Raw genomic sequence first — 20,781 nt, forward strand, 5'->3', positions numbered from 1 at the left:
CTCTCTGTTCGGCGCCATGCTGTTTAGTGACCATGTGAAACCTGTGATTCAGTTTCCCCTATGGGAGACTCTGCACAGACTTTCCGGTACTTGGTCAGATGATATTTGGTGTAATTGGTGGTTTTTAATTCATAACATGGCATGTCACTTAGGAAAGGGTTGCGAAGTAGTTCGAAAATCAATAGCCTATATCCAGTAGTTAGTCCACTTTTCCTGTCATTCCCTCCGTAGCTATTTTATTTTCCAAGTCTTGAGACTTTCATTTCTTACCTCTTTTATTTGTTTTGATCACGGATTCGTAGGCATCTCCTCTTCAGAGCTGGCTCCATGTCTCCAGCACTGGGCATATTAACCGGGCTCCTTAAGCTACCCTTGTCCCTGAGTTTGGGCAAGAGTAGTGGGGTGGTGGTCCCACCTGTCTTGGGTGCGGTAGGTAGGGCATAGGCGTGGTCCTCATCTGGCAAGTGTGGGTCGTCTCCTGCATCCCGAACTGCTGCTAAAGGCTCTTCTGTCGGATTGACTGGGCCCTCAACCCGTACAGAGCAGACAACTGAGCACTTGTTTTCTTTTATAGATTCCAGCTCAGTCAATGCAGGATCTGTAGCTGCGGGGGCTCTCTGGCTTAAGGGTGACCCTGGACTGGCTATGGATAGCACTGAGGAAATCCCATTAGGACCGTGGTTCTGAGATTTCAGGGCAGAAGCCAGGGCATCATATGAGTGGTTGTTCACGATAGGGCTTGGAGTGTGTGAAGGTGAGGAGTGACTGTCCTTATGTTGGTATACAGTGTCATGCAAAGGGGGCTGCGGTGGTGGAGGTTGGCCTGATTTGGTACCTTGCACAGACCCCGACTCCTCTAGTCCTGAGAAGTCCACAACTGCCCTGACATTGGGTTCCAGCTTCACCTGGGATCTCTGTAGAACCCTTTGTATAACTTGTCGTTCTGAGTGCTGTTGTTGTTTATAGTCCGTCTGTCCTTCTGAGCTGCGTGTTGAGGAGGGCGATGTGTTGTACTGTGCTTTGGGGGACAATGTCCCACTGTGGCACGTTGATGATGGGGATGAGAATGGCCTCTCTGATTTAACCCAACCTATGTCCTTGGAATTTGGGTCATTGGGTGAAAGGAGACCGTGAGGCAAGTTTCCACTCAATGTGTGGTTTAGCAATTGGCTGTTCCCTTCAGGGATCCCGGGAGATGGAAACCTTGCTGGGATGGATCGACATTGGTCTGTCCCCTCTGGCACAGGTTGTATAACACCAGTGTGATTGGGGGTTTCTAGATTTGTTTTGGGAGGGACTGGAATTGGTATTGGAATGGGTATTGGGACAGGTAGCGGAACTATAATTGGGTACGGTACAAGGACAGTGGGCTGGGGTAGAAGAGGACTAAAGGAAGGAATGCCAAAGTTCATTAAGGGGGGCATTGGCACAGGGCCTCTGGGTAGCATAAGTGGAGGAGAGTGTAAGCCAGGGTAGTAGGGCCGAGGGAGAGGATGCATCAGTCCTTGGGGGTTCATGGATGAGGAAGTGGGAGGCTGCAAGTGTGGAGAGTGAGGAGGTCTGTGGATTGGACTGGAGGAAGGAAGAGGGGGTCTTGGATGGTGTGCATTAACAAGGGGGCTTCTGAGGCCTTGGCCAAGAAGAGGAGGTCTAACGAAGGGCATTTGCATTTGAGGAATCCGTGGATGTTCTAATGGGTGGCGTGGGAGAGGAGGAGGAATAAGTGTAGGGCGAGATGACACCTCCACAGCAGGAGTAGGTGGAGGAGGTTGGATGGGCCTGTCCAGAGTTCTCTGCCCAGTGACAGGAATCTTAGAAGATAAAGACTCTGATGGTGAGGTGGAGGATGATTCTGATGATCCCAGAATTGGTGTAGGGCCCTCTGGAGATATGTTTCTTTGATGTGCTTCCCTTGTGCTACTACTGTTGTTCCAAGACTCTGGCGTGAGAAGCTTTTGCCCAACAATATTGTGGTCTGATCTCCCCTCTTGGCCTGCCCGAGCAGGACTGGAGCATGTAAGAGCCGCTCTAGCTTCTCTGTAGAACACGTCCATCTTATACTGATTCAGGCACTTGGTGCTGCAGAACTGGAGTCGCTCGTCACCAGATCCAAAATCCAGGTATTCTTTTGTGTGGCGGACATGCTTGCACCAATCACACACCTGCAAAACAGGAGAGAGAGACTGTGGAGGGTCACAAAAGTGATCCGTCTTCTAATAACCTGTGTCGAATTGTTAATTAAGTATCCCCTTACTCTAACATTGGTGTTTATCTTCATCACGAGTCTGGGTGAGTCCTCAGTATGGGTGTGCTGGGGGGATCTCTCCCCGTGGAGGTCTTCATCTCGGGCCTAATTGGTAGAAACCACAGTATGAAATATCCACATTGAATCATTGTCAAACAAACTTGAGTTCACACATGTGATGGATATACTTGAAATCATAGTGATGTATTTGCTTGAAAAAATACGACAGTGGAATCGATCTTTGGCCAGCAAATCAAAAAATGAAATGATTTGCCTTGTCATGAGGAATTTCATCAAACCTTAAAGGTCAGTCCAGCGAAGGGAAATCACTATGTGGTGAAATAGATACGCAAATACAACCAAGTAGGGAGGTAATGCAACTGATGTATTGTCATATTAATGTTGCCAATACTAATATGCGAAATTATCTTGATTTGTGTAAGATGATATTTTGTGGATCCGAGTGCATTTCCCCAGCCCACCGAGTCGTGTTGGGTTACGAAACATGAGGCAGCTGAAGGTATGGTATGCGCTGAAAGTGGACACCTCGCCCCAGGCCTCCTGGCCTTCTTCTCAGACAAGCAGCAACAAGTCAACCACACTGTTTCCCTTCCCGCCTCTGAAAACGTAGAGGGTTTGTCGTTACGCCGTATGCTCTGACCGCCGTTTTGTCCTGACACTCTTGTGAATAAACCCATCACAGTATAGACAACAGTGATGGCGAAAGTTGATATCGCCGAATGTCACCCCGTACCTCTAGATGGTATATCCATGTCTTAATGGAAGGTGACAAATCATGCCGTGTGCATCCGAGCGGTCCCTTATAGTGGTTGTTGTGGTCTTTCCCCAACACCTAAGCCGCTCTAATGGCTGACCCCCCCCCCCTTCCATTAACGAGAAACTGATACTAAGCGTCCTGGTTAAACTTTGACCTCCATCACCATATTTTTTAACAAATATTCCTAGTTAGAGGGTTCTACGAGAAACCTTTTTAAAAATGAACCATTAATTGAAAACCAAACTGATATGGATGTGTGGTACAGGTGTCTTTTGCAATTTCGTTTTACTTCCGTTGCAAATGCGTTGCTCACCTTATTGCGTTTGAAGTAAGCCCGTCTGCAGGCGGCAAAACACTTCTCACTGCAAAAGCTCTTGAGCTCGGAGCCCATGCATAGAGAGTAGCGCTTAACGCCTTCCTTCTGGCACCAAACGCACACGATCTGCACATTCTGCACGTCATCCACTGCCGGGTGAAGAAGAAGAAAGTGCAATTGGTACTGCTTTTCAGAATCGATTGAAGTGATTCGTCAGAGAATCTGTCGATATCAAAATCTCAGAGATCGTGATAGTGTAGTTCTGATGCATGGAATGTGATTTTAATGCTATGCTCACAGCTACCTGCTGATGGCTTTATGAGCGGTACAATAACAGGTGCAGTCTTTTGCTCCTTGGGCGTGTTTGAGGAGGTACTTGTTGATGAGGAGGAAGAGGAAGATGAAGGAACACTGAATGACTCCCTCTCGACGCTCTTCATAGCGAGGACCGAGTGACTGACTTTGCTGTCCGCGCTTTTGTGTTTTGGCAAAGAGTTTTCTGAAAGACATACCCGCAATCTCTTAACCATCAAGGAATTGTTTCAACTTTCAAAATGACTGCGGGTGATAAAAATATGGATCTTGAATGACAGATGAGGAGACGGTATAAATGTGAGTGACTAAATGTCAGTAAACCCGCAGAACCTGTTGGCAAACTCTTCTCTCAATTGCATTGAGGCAACGGCCCTCACCTTTCAACACGGATACGTGCTGGCGCCTCTCCCTGTAGTTTCTGATCTCATTGGCCTCAGCGTCTCGGAGATCGACTTTGTCGTAGCCGTACCATCCCAGAAGCTCGTTCATGGTGCTTTCTGCAAAAGTCTACATGGGACATCCAAGAAAAGAAATGGCAGATGAGCATTGTTTTTACATGTCTAAAGATCCACAAATAGCATATTGTTTATACGTGGTTGTGGTGGAACGTTTTATCCTATGCTAAACATAATCAGACCTTACGCCCACAAATGAATGAGAGGGTTTCTTTCTCAGCTCCAGCCTTGTTAGAGAACTGGATTTGAGCACAGTGGAGTTCACTATGAGGCTTTTTTCCATGATGTGTTCATGTTGTTTACTCTTGCTAAATCTGAGACGGAAAGGTTGAAAACCCGACACCAGTGTGAGATCTATGAATCATCCGTTGTTTATCTCATCTAATTAGAAAATAGCGGAAGAAAAGAAAACTGTTCCCTACAGATGTGTGGTCCCCCCCTCTTTTTTTTTTTTTTTATTACGACCAGATGAAAAAAAAATCAAAACACAAAGGTCTCTCTCTTTATCCACCCACCTCTCTCTGTGGTTTTGGAGGAACTGGATTGGAGGGGAAATCTGATCCAGAATGGGCAGAAATCAGAGCGGGACACCCAACACCACAGCGAGGTCCCACGCTTCTCGGAAATGCCCCGCTTCTCTTCCTTCTCCGAGCTTTCCCCCCTCTGCTTCCCCTTCACATCCATCCTCCCCATGTTCGCCATCCTCCCCTCTCCACCCCGACACCTTCCAGCCTCGACACCCGACCCGGCCCGGCCTCTCGGGTTTCATCCTTTTCGAGCACAGTCAGTCTGCTGTGGCGGCGTTGAAGCGTCGTAGTACCGACTACGCATTCTTTCCCTTCCCTTCGCTTTCCTCACTCCGACCTCTGCGCTGCACCGGGGCCCTCAAAGAAATGGATCTCTCCCTTGACTTGCTCACTTTCTGCCGTGTATGTGTGCGAGGGAGAGCGGCGGTATCATATCCAGCTAAATATGCCTAACGATGATTAAAGTCAAGTATCCGGTGTCCGGTGCGGCGCTCTGGGCCTGACGAGGAGGGAGTAAGTCCGAATGTGGTGTTGAAACAGATGTATTACAGAGACAACACTGGGCCGGACCTCAGCGGAGAGAGAAATCAGTTCTCCTGCCTTCAAGTGTGTGACCCGCTTTCTAACTCCGCACTTAGACTCAATTTTCAGATTCTTATAGAGTCAACAGTTTGTATTTGAACCTTTAGAAATAGCATAGTTGGAGTCGATTTCAGTCCCTTCAGGTACCGTCAAGTGTCCCGTCGCACTGTGGTGATACCATCCAAGGTACAGATGTTGTCCCACTGACATTTGGCTTTTCACCCATGTAGCAGTTTCACATCGTATTTGTACCAGGAAAAAAAATACAAACAGTGACCCTTCAGTCCAATGATTTGCCCCCTGAGCTTCGTGAGTGTCGATTGCACCCGAGGGACAGAAAATGACCCATACGAGTACACCTATTTCTGACACCTTATGGTGTCTTATTGGATTCAAATGTTGCTGTTTGTACCCGCTCTGTGACCCAAATGTTAGGAGGGTCCATGCTTAGGGATTTCACGATGAGGGACTGTACCTCTCGCTCTCACTGTGTCAGGAAGAGAGTGAGATAAACCGAGATTCCTATTTCTGACGGTGCCATGACTGTTATTGGATTCCAAGGTAGTCAAAAGTTTTATGAAATTAGTTGAAATGGCCCAATACTATTTCGGATGGGTTAATTCAGGCGTCGGCAAACTACGGCCCGGGGGCCACATGCGGCCCGTTAAACGTTTTAATCCGGCCCGCCGAACTTGAAAAAAATTAAATTAATAAACCTTGTTAATGTTTTATTTTCTAAATACTGTGGTTTTTCAAAGACATATATCTTGTAGTAATGCCTTCGTTCACTTTCATTTGAAATAATTAATTTTTTTTTTCTCGGATGAGGTGAGGTTACCAAAACACTGCATCCATCTGCTCCTGGTCCGGCCCCTCTGTCAAATTTTAGAACCCATTGTGGCAGGCCAATCAAAAAGTTTGCCTAACCCTAACCTTATTTACCGCCATCGACGGCTTAAGACGTCAAATATCCCTCTTTTTTTTTTTTTTACTTGGCTGGTCGTGAATGAGTTAATCGGAGTGGCACAATGAGGAACAGGTCCCCTATTTCGGATTTTTAAGGACTAGTTACAATTTGTATATTATTATAATAATATATTAGAACAGTATATATGTCTTTGAAAAACCACAGTATTTAGAAAATATTTATTAATTTAATTTTTTTCAAATTCGGCGGGCCAGATTAAACGTTTAACGGGCCGCATGTGGCCCTCGGGCCGTAGTTTGCCCACCCCTGCTATAGAACTTAAGGGTCAGAAATGGAGGTTTACTGTACCGCTATTTCTGATAGGCTACGTTTTGGACTCTCACTGAAAACTGTTTGCACATTTTCAAGCACCAAGAAAGGTTTTCCCAAGATGTCAAAGCCACTAATCCAGGGTATGATTCCAGTGGCAGACCACCATACCCCTGAAGGTAAAATTATGTACTGTTGTGTCAATGTGTATACAACTCTGACGTTCATTCGACGGTTTTGTCTGTCCAGCCTTCCCACACTGTTGTTAGTGTTTCTTTTTGGCAGTTCAGACAAACATCTGCTTTGTGAGAGTGACAGGCCGTATCCTAAACCACAGCGAGAGTTTCGTCCAAAGCCAACAAACCGGGGCCGACCCTGAGAGTCAACCAGGGCGAGCTTTACATCAAGCGAGGATAACGTTTCGCATGTTTTGATTAAAATTAGTGGAGCTGGTAATACGACACCTCCCCTGGATATCAAAACTCCACAGTCCAAACCACTTAGAGAAAAAAGAACACATTTCCTCCCCGCACTGCTAGAATCATCCCCTCCTTCATGAAAAAAAAAACAAAAACTTCGATTTCCCAGGGCTGCAGGCTTGAAGGAGCCTTGGATATCCCTTACCAACACTCTCAAATAACCAATGTCCGAACCCAAACAAAGCACACAATCCGTGGATAAGTTTCCATGCGGTCATGTGCAAATGATGGTGGGAGTGAATTGGGCCTTTGACTGTGATTTGACTTGTCATTAGATCCTCGACAACATTCGAGGAGGCGAACATCGCTGATGTTCAAGTCATGTTTTGCCACCCAGCGTGGGCCTGATGCGAGTTATTCGGGGATATTAATGTCCGAACATGAGCACCCGCCCCCACCCTTCAACTCCAGCGGGGGCAGGGAAGAAGTGACGCACATCTGGATCTCCAGTGGACACAAGTGTGTGCATGTCGAAGCCACAGCTGGCCTGAAGATGCGTCACAAACGGGACAACCTACTTTTTTTTTTTAATCCGCTAACATCTGCGGTTTAATTACAATTTCCTGTATGGGCTAGATTAGTGATAAAAGTGATTAATATTTGAACACTTGATAAAAAGAGATATATTGATCATTTATGGTCTGTCCCGTTAAATGAATCAGAAGTGCATTTATCATTTTAGTCCTGCACTGATATAACTTAAGTCGGAAGAAGCGGGGTTCTATTAAAAAAAAGAAAAAGTGACCCAACATCCTCTCACCTTCATCTCCTGATTTATTTCCCTCTTGACGGGATGCGCGGGTTTCCTGCTGCGTTTACTTTCTGGCGGTCTCCCTTTCTCCATCTCTGGCATAGTCCCGGTCTGTGATGGATCCGGTTCGGATCGAAGTCGGATGTGTCAAGCCCTCAGACAGGTTCGGCGGTTCAAGGGAGGAGGCCAGAGTGAAAGCTGTCACTCGCGGTGACAGCGGCTGTCATTCCCGAACGTGGGCGATCCTGATGTGGGACTCCACGCGAAAAAGTGTCCGCGGGAGATGCGTGCGCGCTCCGTGCTGGAGGCTCCACTGGCGAACCAGCTCCGCTCGCTGCGCTTTACGGTCGTCAAGCTAGCCTTGATAAGGGAAGGGGCACTTCCGGTTAGCAGTGAAAATAAAACTCAATTGAGGAAGATCACGCCAAGTCAATTCAGCTGTTATTTGATATCCTAATACGGTGCTAAATTGTAATATATATTTGGAAGAATAAAATTTTAATTAACAATTAATAAAACAATTAAAACAGGATAAGACCCAATACTTTAAAAGGCGAAATTAATTGAATAAGTTGAATAATAGAAATGTTTGGTTAAGTAGTCAGTGCCTGTCACGTGGCCGGTAGTAAGTGAAAATCTGTCAATACGTAGTAACTGGTTGCTTTAAGTTGGGTCAGTACAGTGCGGAAGTGGTTAGTACGCATGACTCGCAGTTTTGATGTTTCTGTGTTCGAAGCTACCCTAAACAAACCGCTTAAATGTTTGTGTGACTTCTGATTCAAAAATATGACAATGAAAGCAATATAGTCACAATTACCCATCAAATATTTGTCAATAGCTCGTTCAAATTCACCACGCTCCCATACCCATTTGTCTTGCTTTTATTTTGAAAGCTGAACGACTTGCTCCTCGTCTAACTGTGCTTTTTGACGCTGTTGCCCCCCCCCCTCAGGATGGAAGAGGGAGGCCTTCTGATTTGATGTAACCCAACACCTGGCGCCCGCCCCCCCTGCCTCCCAAATCTCACCAGATACATTTCATAAGGAATGCAAAGACTGTGTTTTATCTGAGCACACAGTACAAACACTGTCTCTTGTCCTAAAATAAGGAAGGAGATGAGAAGGCCGCTGCGGGTTAAACGATACCAGCGGGCTTTTTCCACTTGGCATCCTTTTGATCAGACCATGTCCAGTGTAAAACACATGAAACGTCCACAAGGTCAAAATGCGTAAAAGGTGAAAATTAGGTGAAGTCTTGGTCACTACGGCTTTCCGCATCTGGATGTTTTGAAGGGAAACATTTGTGCCGTGGTTATTCTGGATGTGAAAGGCCAGGCTGGGAACTTGCGCCTATCGTGTTTCCCAGTCGGTGAGGAAAAGATGGGGACGATCGAGTTGCATTCGGAAACATAAACATGAGTGTGAAGCGTGTTGTGTTGCTTGAACGGAATTATTTTTACCTGGTTATTTTTGCATGCGTGCTCAAAAATAGGGCTTATACGGGAGGGGTCAATTTCTGTTCCTTAAGTTACACTAATGCACTTCACTGGGCGAGTTACTGGACACCAGCTGTGATTCTTGTAGAATTAATGCAACAAATTTGACGGTATCACCCCATCATTCAAGTGCACGTTGGTTATACTGACAGAAAAATCCAAGTTCCAAAAAGTATAATTCTGTAGTAATAATACCGTAGATGATTTTTTTTCAATTTCCCATGGGAAAAACTGTTCGACTTTGGATGCCTCACTTCATAATACTAATAAGAAAGTAAACATGCGATTTATATTTCAAATACTCAGTGTACTTAAAAACAGACTTTAGGGTGTACTCTTTCGTAAGAGGAGACAGACAGGAAGACAAGCGCTTTCTCCGCTGTCTCCACTCTTGCCCAGTCGGCTCTGGTTGGAGGAATCCGGGCAGCACGCTCGTGTAAACAGAAATTTGACCCGCCGCGCAGGTTTTGGGTTTCGCCCTCCACGTAGACCCGCTGATGACACTCGATCCGGCCCTGCTTTGGGAACAGGGGCTTATCTGATGCCTCACAAAAGGGCCCCTCTTTCTCCACATCTCCATAACAGCGCACATCTGGTGCCTCTGCAGGGAATGATGGTCCTTTCTAAGAGAGAAAGAGAGAGAAGCAAGGGGGGGGGGGTGTTACAGCCGTGAAGCACTGTTTCCTCAGCCATCCAATTACACAAATGACAGGGGACATGGGGCTGTCCAAGGGGGCTAAAGTTTCAGTCCCCTAACATCTGGATTGAGTAAGAAAATGTCCACTGATACATGATAGCAGTGAGTTTACGTTCTCAATTTGGAGGATCTGGAACATCTTGTGGAGTTTGTCCTTAGCATGAACAGTTACACATTGCAGGAAGGAGTGGTGCACAGTAACATATTGTGGCCAACAGGGGGCGATGTTGAGATGTTGTGCCGTAAAAAAAAGTAATTCAATAAAACAATTTGGCAAAGAACGGCTCAGGGCCCACATCTGGCCCTGCCATAATCTTTGACTGGTCCTCACAATGACCATTAAGTGAAAATAAAACATGAAATATGCTGTGATTTTATTTTATAAGTGGGAATTTTATTGTATGAGCACAGGTGTGGAAGTTGGTACGGGTATTTTTTTCCCTATAAAATAGACTAGCAAAAATCACAACACTGGTCCTTATTAGCTATCTTCTTATTTCCTTCACGTTTGGCTTGGCCCTCAACACCCAGCCCCAGTTTCTCATGTGAGCCTCATTACAAAATTAATTACGCACAGCTGCAATAGTGTGTTTATTGCTCAGAATTTAAATAAATACAAGTCACAATTAGAATTAAACAGAATAAAAGTAATGATAATTCATAATAAATGGAGATAGAACATACACATGGTTTAAACATGAAAAAGGTTATTGTGCTATATAAATGGCATTAAAAATTATTAAAACTTTTTTTAAGCCTTTCAGCTTGCAGTTTTTGTTTTTAACCTAAGTAGTTGGAGTACTTTTACCAGTCTTGTTTTTTTACAATGTCAAAGTGTGTGTGCTTTTGACTCATCAGGTTACAAAAACCTACTGCAAAAATCGTAAATACAATCCATCATCTGGCAATTAAATTAAAAACAGGAGCGCTCCTTGTTCACGCAGCATTTTCAATGTTGTCACTTGACCTTTGGACACTAGATGTCGCTGTTACTATACTATGCTTTTCAACGAACGCGCAACAAGTTAAGTTTGACACGCCGCTCCACTCCGTCGCTGTTCTTGAAATCGAATAAATACTTTTTAATTGATAAAAATAAAAAATAAAAAAAGTAGATCAGCCACCACTCATTTTTTTCGGGCATCCGGCTAATCATCGTCGCCATGGCAACATCACGATTCCGCTTTCGGTTGTTTAGAAAAGTAATGTCATATTACAAAAAAAAAAAAAAAAGAGTTGTATGCTCAGCTGACTTCCCAATTGTCTCCAAACGCAAACAATTAGCGCTTACGTCATTCTAGTCTTCAGTACTCTCTCCTCCTCCTGTCCATATTGGTGACATCACGCCCGGTATAAAAAGGTGGCTGGGAAGCAGCTGACACCATTGGAAGCACAAGCATCGACAGAAGGAAGGCAAAAAGCATTTGACCGTCTCCTGCACGTCACTCTTCTTTACATCCAAGTCCAACATGTGCAAAATGACCATCGTCCACCTGGGAGTGATTATCTATGCAATTTGTTTAGCAACACAGGTAGGCCTGCATTTATATTGACTAACTATATTGTTTTTGTTTATTTGTATGTGTGTGATGTAAAGTGTATTCTTGTCATTTTATGTGGCTGTATATGTGGAATAGCTTTAAAGATTAAGTGTTGAATAAATAATAATTTGATGACCTCCTGAAAGGACAAGAACCTGAATTATAATGATTTCATAATGGTGAATTAATGTTAATTAGCTGAATCATGGATGTATGACAAAGTAGTTGCTTCTGTATGAATTTCACTTTGCTGCCCTTACACCTGAGACTTGATAATTCTAATGCTGTGTGACAGCCGCTCTGAGAGCGTCTAAAGTTACTTCGGGTGTCAAAAGAAACCTGACACACGCGCGCGGGGTAATTGTTTTAAAGCTTGAGGAGGTTTTCTAATTAGCTGAAATATTTTTCACATCAGTTGCAATATATTTAGAAATGCGTTTGAATTTTACCCTCTAGTAATCCTTATACTTAAGAGCAGGGGTGTGGCACCTTTTGCCAATGGTTATGTGCATTTGTAGTTTAAGTGTTTTGTTTCTTTTTTTTCAATCCAGTTAATAGTCTCCTTGACATTTTATTGTTTATAATATATATATATATATATATATATATATTGTGTGTGTGGGTGTGTGTGTGTGTGTGTGTGTGTGCATCTCTCCAATAAAAAAAAAAACATATTGTACATATGTCACGAGATATATGTATGATACGGACGGTCCATTTTCGAGTGGAACGATTCGGTTCGATAAGTAGCGTTTGTCATGTTTATGAATATGCAACAACACGTAAAAGCTTGCCAAAACTCAAATTATTAAAAAAAAATAATAATAAAATTAATAAAAGACGATTTGATACATCTGGTGCCGAACGTTTCAACCAGAGAGAGAGAGAGAAAAAGACAGAGAGCGAGAGAGAGAGAGAGAGAGAGAGAGAATACAAATCCTGTCAAGTAGAGTCCCATCAATTTGTGTTCATCCTGCTCCCCCCCCCGACACAGGTGGTCTCCCAAGACACCACAGTCTCCAGCACAATGATGACCTCCACCACCTCCAACAGCAGCACGCCCACCATGGCCACAGACATGTACAGCGGCTCGACCAAATCCACCTCCTCCCCCAACGACGCAGGCCTCTCGCTGCACACCGCCACCTCTTGCTCCGCCTTGCTCCCCATCCTCGTCGCGGCGGCCTCTTTCTTGCAGAGCCTCTCTTGAAAGCTCCCCCATTCCCAAAGAACCCACCAGCTCCCCCCCCCCCCCCCCACCATCATCGCAACACTGCACCAGATGAACAGAAGGCATCCTCTTAAGTAATAATCATAACCAAAATTTGTCATTTAGAAATGTGTTTCTAGGGGGCGGGACTTCCGGCAGGGGGGTGCAGCCTGATCCCCTCAGGGCCCCTTTTTTTTCACAGCATGAAAAAAATGCACCTGGCTTCTCTTTGGTCTGGAGATGCTCTGGGCTGCACTTAACATGTCGCGTGTTCAAATTTTGGACCACTTGGTTTATTCTGTGGCACCAGGCTATCAATACGACGACAATATTTTTTGGGGCACTAAATTGTAAGAGTATAATATTTAATAACTGCATGAGGCAAATGAGTTGTTTTCCCTTTTGATTTGGTCCCGCCATCTTTATATTAAAAATCTCAGTTTTATGTCGCAATTCGTCTGATGCGGGCCTCGTCCTTTTTTTTCGTCTTGGCATTTTTAAGAGTTGTGGTCTTTGTACAAATCACCATCCCACCCACACCACTCCTTCTTTTTACAGTTTGACCCAGGAAATGACTGACCACATGGTCAGGGTTAATGTCCGATTCACCCTTTACAGCTTCTTTTTGTACAAAACAAAATGTCTTGTGTATTAGTTTGAATTATGAAATTATGTATAATAAATTGTTGAAAAAGAACAATGTTTCATTTTTCTGGCCCTATCGTCTAATGATTCTTGATTGGCACTAATGAGGATCAGCAGTACCGAAACTGTCCGGATTGGACGTCTCCTATTCTGCTGTTGCTCTCAATCATCGGAACCATGACACAAATGTCATATCCCTCCATGCTATTGAATTAGTCTGAGTTATTTGCACATAATGATGGCGCTCCAGCTGCTTTAATAGGCTATGTAGCTGTCTTGCCCATCATGAAAGGGGCTGCCAGGCCGTCTAGACTGGCAGCTGGTGGACTGTAAGGCCAGAGATGGATTCGGAATTCCCTCATAGCACCACTGATCTCTTTTGGACCCGACCCAGAGTGCATGGTACACTCGCTATGGGATTGTGCGAATACAGACAAACAAATCCGTTTTGTCATGAAGGTTAAATATATTTGTAATAGAATAGAACAGAGTCATCATTGAAGCACATATTTACCGGTGACCCAAAATTCTGTTGTGATGTGTGCATATGTTAAAAATGTTACCAAACTGAAAAGAAGATATTTATTAGATCACTTTATCCAGCCACTGGGTTAATATTGCACCAACCCAACAATAGCTGATTTAACCAAGTAGGATGGGTTGGTCAATTTTACCCAACAAACGAGTTAAATATTTTACCAAAACTAATTAACTCAAATTCTGGATCGTTTCAAGAGCGCAAAAAATGCCTCTAAAATTGCCTTTGTTCTTTTAATGACTCGATAGAGGTTAACAGAGTCAGCATGTGGCGGAGTGGCCGCTGTGGTGGCAGACCGGGTAGCGTGCTGCTCGGAAATGCCTCAGCACCAGTAAAGCCAGCCTCATGACTCATTATCCCGACCTATTGTCTGTCAATCCTCTGTGCACTCTTCACCTCTGCGCTACACCCCCAGTCTATTAAACATCCTTTTTCTGGACCCATCCGAGTTTAACTGTTAACTCTGTGCTGGATCCTGCAGTTGTCCTGTTAGAGTAAAAATGTATTCTTCGCCCTTCCTGATTATTTTTTTTGGTCGAATTATCACTTTTGAAAGTTGTTTGAATTTGTTTAAGGTCATACCGTAGTATGTCAATTGGATTGAAGTCCGGATTTTGACTTGGCCATTTCGAAAACCATCCTTTTGTTTTTAGTTGTTTTTTTTTTTTTTGAGATCCAATCAGTATGTAGAAGTATCGGTATGATTCGGGTTGTTGTCCTGCTGCGTAAACGAAAAGTATTTGAGCTGGAAGGCATTAATTGATGGTCAGAGATTTTCTTGCAGCAAGTCGTCCAGGTCATGTAGTACTAAAGCAGCCCCAGTCCGTCACACTTTCCCCATATATCTCTAAAAGGGATCATCACAATTTTTTTTTTTTTAGCAATTGTGAGATGCGCCTCGTTTGGCAGTCCTGATATTATCGTCAAGTTTTACTGAATTTTGAGTCTTTCTCGTTGACAATTTGTCAATAGTGTTCCAACTGCATACTAACTACTGCACACAAATTAAAAATCAGACCTATCCATTTAAATCGTGCTATTTTACTAAAGCTAAGGACCAAGAAGGAAAGCAGTATTCTTTAAAAACATGATGTCGTTTGAACGCCAGTTGAAAGTAGACCTAACGAGGTGGTCCGCGAAATGTTGGGTCAATTACGGTTGACCACGAAAGCACCAATGGCTTCAACAATCACGTGAAGCAATTCACGACAAGCTTCTGTGGGCTGAAACAGCCTATTGACGCATTTCCTGTTCGACAATCGATTCCGTTTCCCTGAGTTCTGCTTTTTTTTTCTCGCCTCCATGACTAACACTTGACTTCATATCTTATCTCCTCATTCAGTGACTAACTTACCGTCATGTCTCGTGATGTGATGCGCGACACCCACAAACCTTTAATCATTGAGTGTCGCAATGAATTATTCAGGCGGTTGCTGTGGTAGCAAAGACAACGTCCCATGTGTGTCCACATGTAAACTTTAGTCTCCTCATACCTGCAAAGATGGGAAAAGGCAGCCAGGAAACTCTTTAAACATGTAACTGTATATAAATGTGTTCAATACGGAAGTCATATACAGCTTTTTGAACTTCTTGGCTGCTGTCACCGACAATCGTAAGCCAAGACAACTGCAAGTATTGGTCTGGAAAATGCCACAAGGTCCAAACCGTTAATCATTGTTGAATTTGTCATATTTTGCCAGTAAACTTCAGGTTCAAATTTGCTCGTGAGGCTTGTCAATAATTCAGGAATCCATGTCACATGAGCTGACTCCTAATTACCAAATGTAAAGTGTCGAATTTCCAAAAGACTAGATCATGCTATGGGACAAAATGAATGCAGTCCATCTCAGCTGTTTTGGTTTTGACGTAAATATGACTACACTGGCCTTGGCCTTTTCACTATTGGAATTGGCATCATAATTGATTAAATAATGATTTAATTTGCCGGCTCAAGAAGGACATTTAGAGCAGGGGTGTGCAAACCTTTTGATTGGCGGGCCACAATGGTTTCTAAAATTTGACAGAGGGGCTGAACCAGAAGCAGATGGATGGAGTGTTTTGGTTCACCTCACCTCATCGGAGAAAAAAAGTACATTTAATTTGAAATGAAAGTGAAAAAAAAGCATTATAACAATATATATGTCTTTGAAAAAACAGCATTTAGAAAATAAAACATTAACAAGGTTTATTTATTTCATTTTTTTTCAAGTTCGGCGGGCCGGATAAAGACGTTTAACGGGCCGCATGTGGCCCCCGGGCCGTAGTTTGCCCACAGCGGATTTAGAGCGATTCCCCTACTCCTTTAATAATAAATAAAGACACCCGTACCCCTTGGAAGTGTAATAAATCATTATCATGTCCACCTGTCATGAGAGCAAGCAAACCCATTTAAATGTCCACCCCAGTTGGACCCAAATTCTTTCAAATGCCTTTCATGCCCTGTGATGTCTGCACGTGGACTCCGGCCATTTTCACACATTTAAATCCTTGCAAACCAAATGACTCGCACATTTGCAAGGCCACCATTGCATGGCAAACAACAACCGCCAAGAGACTCGTGAACTTTGAAACTCTTGACCCAAACTTACTGGTCTTTAAAAAGGCTACACACATAAAAAAATAGGTATGGGATAAATAATATAATATATAAAATAATATGTAAATTTCTTCTTTTTTTTCCTAAGAAGAGACTCGGACCACCATACACACGTCACAACAGGCCACCAAATATTCGTGCAATAAAAATGACAAAAATTTCACATGGTTTGTGGATGCACGAGACAATTTTGACTTCCTTCTGCTTCTAATAAACGCTGACCACTTCTTCATTCACTTCAAAGGTCGATGACGTTCCTTCTGTCGATTGTGTATGTTCTGCATTCTATTAATTCTCACCTTTTGACTATTTATTTTTTAGTTTTGACAGTTGTTGGTGGACGTATGCGATTTTGAAAGGAAATAAGAAGCTGGAGAGCAAACGCAAGGTGTGGATAGTGCAAGGACAGTTGAACGGGGGTCTTTCCTGCCAGATGGCCGCTTGCACTTCCTTTTTGGCCCCCGCCGGGTTGCCGCATCAACCGAGAGCTTAAGTGGATCAGCTCTAATGTAAGTTGTTGAGTTGATTTCACTAATCGCAAGTGGCTCGGCAAAAAGACAGCAATTAGTTTGCTCATTTGCCCGCTTCAGTTTCAGCAGGATTCCAATCTGGGGTTGCCGTGGAAACCAAACAAAGGAATCAACTACCCCGAGTCATATAAAGCTGCTGCGTAATGGCCCTTGTCAAGTCACACTGCATTTTTTTTTTTTTTTTGGTGAGAACACAGGCTGATTTGCCCCTTCGTCTGTCAATAGTGAACACAAACACCACAGGAAGGTTTTAATAGAAATATTTAATGAATATTGACTCGGTCACCATTGACACTGTCCCTTTTGTGGGCTTTGTTTGGCCTGCTTATCACGACAGGAGTGAGCTCAAAGAGCTAACCTGATTTCATAAGCAAATCAGGTTGGAGCCCCGATTTAGAGCGCCGATGTCCCTCTGGCTGTCCATGGCAACGAAAACGAAAAAGGACCGCGGAGAGCGACCGCATAACTAGGACACCCCCTACCCTTGGCCCCCACTTTTGCAGAAACTTCCCATCCCTGTGTAACCTTTAGGAAGGATACCTGATGCTGTGCGGCGGCACCTGTTTGCTGCATGGCAATAACCTCCACTCGCTTGTGGGTGCGCTGAAAGAAGGCCACATGAGAAGGCAGCACCCGACAGTGTCCATGAATAGTCGTGTACACAATGACTGTTGAATATTGCGTGAGAGCGAGAGTCCGCGGCGCCATCTGCTCGATGCACCGTATTTCCTTTTTTCTTTTTGTTTTTTCGTTGTCTTAGCTTTCGGAAAAAAAAAAATTAAAATCTGAAACATACGCTATACTTGTTGTAATTACATATTAATAACTCAATACGCTTCAACTAATTTTTCACCCTTCCCTCAGCCCTGGTATTTCATTTTGCTTAGTTATTATTTTTTAAAGTGTCTACCAATTTACTTTTGGTCAACCCTCTATACCAGGGGTGTGCAAACTTTTTGATTGGCGGGCCACAATGGGGCCGGACCAGGAGCAGATGGATGGAGTGTTTTGGTCACCTCACCTCATCTGAGAAAAAAAAAATACATTTAATTTTAAACAAAAGTGAAGAAAAGCATTACAACAACATATATGTCTTTGAAAAACCACAGTATTTAGAAAATAAAACATTAAAAAGGTTTATTCATTTAATTTTTTTCAAGTTATGCGGGCCGGATTAAAACATTTAACGGGCCGCATGTGGCCCCCGGGCCGTAGTTTGCCCACACCTGCAGTTTCTACTCAACTAAATTGTGAGCTCTATTTAGCATGTATGAAACAAGTATGAAATGGCCTTACACTTTGAAGGAGAGGCCTTTTTTTTTTTACATACATATATTGCGTATGAAACAAATCCAATAACACTATATTAAATCCGAGCGCCGTGCTCTCAAAGTTGTGCTAAAATTGTCTTATCTCATTTGCAGCTTGACTCACTGCCCACCTGCCCAACGCCGCCTCTGCTTCTTCCTCCACTCCAGCAGCAGGCCGTGGCATTTGTATAATGAATGTGGCTCATTTTCACGTCTGCACAACTCATGTAAAACATAGGGCAAATGTAATTGGGCTTTGATAAATCTGACTTGAACCAACTGTGAGGATTAAGAACAGTCAAATTGCATATGGATGTGTTTGTAAATACAAATGTTGAGTTGAGCGTATTTAACTCATTCATTCCATAAGACTTTTCAAAAACGTCATCCCCGCCTCCCAAAGACGTATTTATACGTTTTAGCCTTTTTTTTTTTTTTTTGCGTCATAGCTCTGTTTTTATAGCATTAGAACAGAATATTCTGTTGGTCTCGCAAAATCAGTCCAAATTCCTCTCGTGAAAATGGCTGGGATTAAAATATTCAAAAAGGACTAAATTAAAATAAAGGGCCATGTGTACTTCTGTCGAAATACTGTAGCCAGCGTAACCTTAAATGTCGCAACCTGCCATAGAGGTTGTTTTAGCATGGCACTATCAGTAAAGCAGCTTTCTATTTACGTGAACATCAGTCAGGGGTAATAATTCATTAGGCAGGCCCACTGTAATGAGCCTGTGCAGACAAAGCACCCAGTTGCCAGCGCGTCCTCTTTCCCCCCGGGAGCTGTGATCATAATGACAGCACTGTGTGTTGCCTGGTTTCGTGCTGAATCGTCTTATTAGGAGAAACAGATAATGATTGGTCAATCAGTGCCCTCTCCTCTTTTTCTTTCTCTATTTTCATTTTTGGGGTAGTGCATAATTCAGGATATTACAAACTGCAAACAGAATATTATTTTTTTTTAATATGCATTCCATTTTAGTATCATTGTTTGTATTTTATTTTATTAATTTTGAGGTTATTGTTCACTTTTACATTTTTTTTTTTTTACAATTTTTTTGTACTACTCATTTTGTATGAATCCAATACATTAGTTAGTGTTTGTGACGTCCGAGCTAAACTCGTGATCTCATTGGTCCAAATATTAACATCAAGAAATCTAATCAATTATTTCTTAATTAATTAAAATTAATTATTTGTTTGTGTATTTTAACACAGCTACTACCTGTAAATTGTGTTTCTCTCTAATTATTTTCGCTAAATTGCGACATTGTGCCATTTACAAATGTATTCGCTTGCCTGTTTTTCCGGAGAACATAACTGCCATCTTGATGGTGCGCACGTCATAGCAAAAGTACAGCTTGACTTTCATATTCATTGGAACTTGCTTACTCAAACAAGTAGAGGAAGTAAAGAAGACCAAAATGATTCAAATGTTATTTGATGAACCAATTTACTGCAAAAAGCCCCCCAAAAATGTGTATGGCAAATCAAAAACATCAATCCTCTTCTCTGAAATTTGATTCAGATTTAATTTGAAATGAATAATTTAAAATGTAGTTTTTTTTTTTTCTTCCAAAGTCAGCGTATCTAAAAAAAACCCCAGATTGGATTCCTTTTAAAACGCCATACTGACGTCTCACAGTCAACCGCATACACCTGCGCACTTTCCATCGAGTTTTCCTAGTTTCCATGGAAACCAAGGCTTGAGGCCAGAGTACACAATTGGTCAAGCCTGGTTTAAGCTTTGAAGACAAAACAAATATGCATTGCAGTGACATCTTCCCAATATTACAAAAAAACAAACAAACAAAAAAATTGTCAGTTTTGATGTGATTTTGCTAAAGTACGTCCCTCGTTGCTCTTCAAACCGGATTCTCTTGGCCTGCTGGATGGACTCGTTCACGCCGGATTATACGGAGGTCATACAGGTAGCATTTGGAGATCTGATTTGAATTAAAAAAATACTACAAACTCTTAACTGAAGCCAACAGTTTCCACTGAATGCCGAGATGAAGCTTGGTTGGATTGAGCGTGAGTCCACTTCCGTTATTCAGTACTTGTGTCGCAGAGTATTATGAGGGAGATACACTAGTAAGTGGGGGTGTTAGCGTGGGGACATGCATTTCGTGCTGAAGCTGCAGTATGCGCTGTTTGCGCAGATTGTCGCCAAATGCCCCCCCCCCTCCCAGCAAATAGCAGTGTTTGTGTGTTTCTTGCCAAGCATCCCAGCCCCTTTTGTCCGTGGCAGCAGCCAGCTGGACAGCAGAGAGGGCCTCAGCCGCGGTGGTCACACCCTCACGGCTACTGTCATGACAGCGACATCACAGCTCAACTGAGCCATCTTCTGTTCAACCTTTTACAAGCACTCACTCAAATAGACCGTGATTCTTAAAACTTCAACTTTTTGGATTCATGGGACACACTATAAGGGAGATTTTATTCCATGAACCCGCTCAAAAGAGCTTTTAAAAGCGGCCCACAGAAAAATCGGCTATTGACTCTTAAAAAAATCTCTCTGTCAGGTTCGCCAATTT

The 20,781-nt window shown here is 43.2% G+C and overlaps 1 protein-coding gene and 2 long non-coding RNA genes across 4 annotated transcripts in view; 2 read left to right on the top strand and 1 right to left on the bottom strand.

The window, feature by feature from the left end:
- The window catches only part of sobpb (sine oculis binding protein homolog (Drosophila) b), an 11,670-nt gene extending 3,679 nt beyond the window's left edge, over nt 1-7,991 (bottom strand). The window contains exons 1-6 of one of the 2 annotated variants that reach the window (XM_088286854.1): nt 7,695-7,991; nt 4,032-4,161; nt 3,644-3,838; nt 3,337-3,488; nt 2,255-2,350; nt 271-2,162 (exon numbers count right to left, since the gene is read on the bottom strand). In XM_088286854.1, coding sequence (XP_088142980.1) covers nt 276-2,162; nt 2,255-2,350; nt 3,337-3,488; nt 3,644-3,838; nt 4,032-4,161; nt 7,695-7,787 — 2,553 coding nt within the window. In that variant the 5' untranslated portion in view covers nt 7,788-7,991 and the 3' untranslated portion in view covers nt 271-275. Of the gene's footprint in view, nt 1-270; nt 2,184-2,254; nt 2,351-3,336; nt 3,489-3,643; nt 3,839-4,031; nt 4,162-7,694 lie in introns of both variants that reach the window. The other variant, XM_088286853.1, reaches the window with a different exon arrangement.
- LOC148316652 (uncharacterized) overlaps nt 1-10,384 on the top strand; it is a 15,632-nt gene extending 5,248 nt beyond the window's left edge. The window contains exon 3 of the long non-coding RNA XR_015840225.1: nt 8,638-10,384. This is a non-coding gene — a long non-coding RNA (uncharacterized LOC148316652). The remainder of the gene's footprint in view (nt 1-8,637) is intronic.
- Nucleotides 10,385-11,243: 859 nt separating this feature from the next.
- On the top strand, nt 11,244-13,322 carry LOC148316654 (uncharacterized). Its single transcript, XR_015840224.1, has 2 exons — nt 11,244-11,409; nt 12,413-13,322. It is a non-coding gene; the product is annotated as an uncharacterized LOC148316654 (long non-coding RNA).
- The last annotated feature ends 7,459 nt before the right edge of the window (nt 13,323-20,781 follow it).

Source organism: Idiotropiscis lumnitzeri, chromosome 21 (assembly GCF_059441095.1).
Source record: "Idiotropiscis lumnitzeri isolate Australia: NSW breed Sydney's pygmy pipehorse chromosome 21, RoL_Ilum_1.0, whole genome shotgun sequence".
Lineage (NCBI taxonomy): Eukaryota > Metazoa > Chordata > Actinopteri > Syngnathiformes > Syngnathidae > Idiotropiscis > Idiotropiscis lumnitzeri.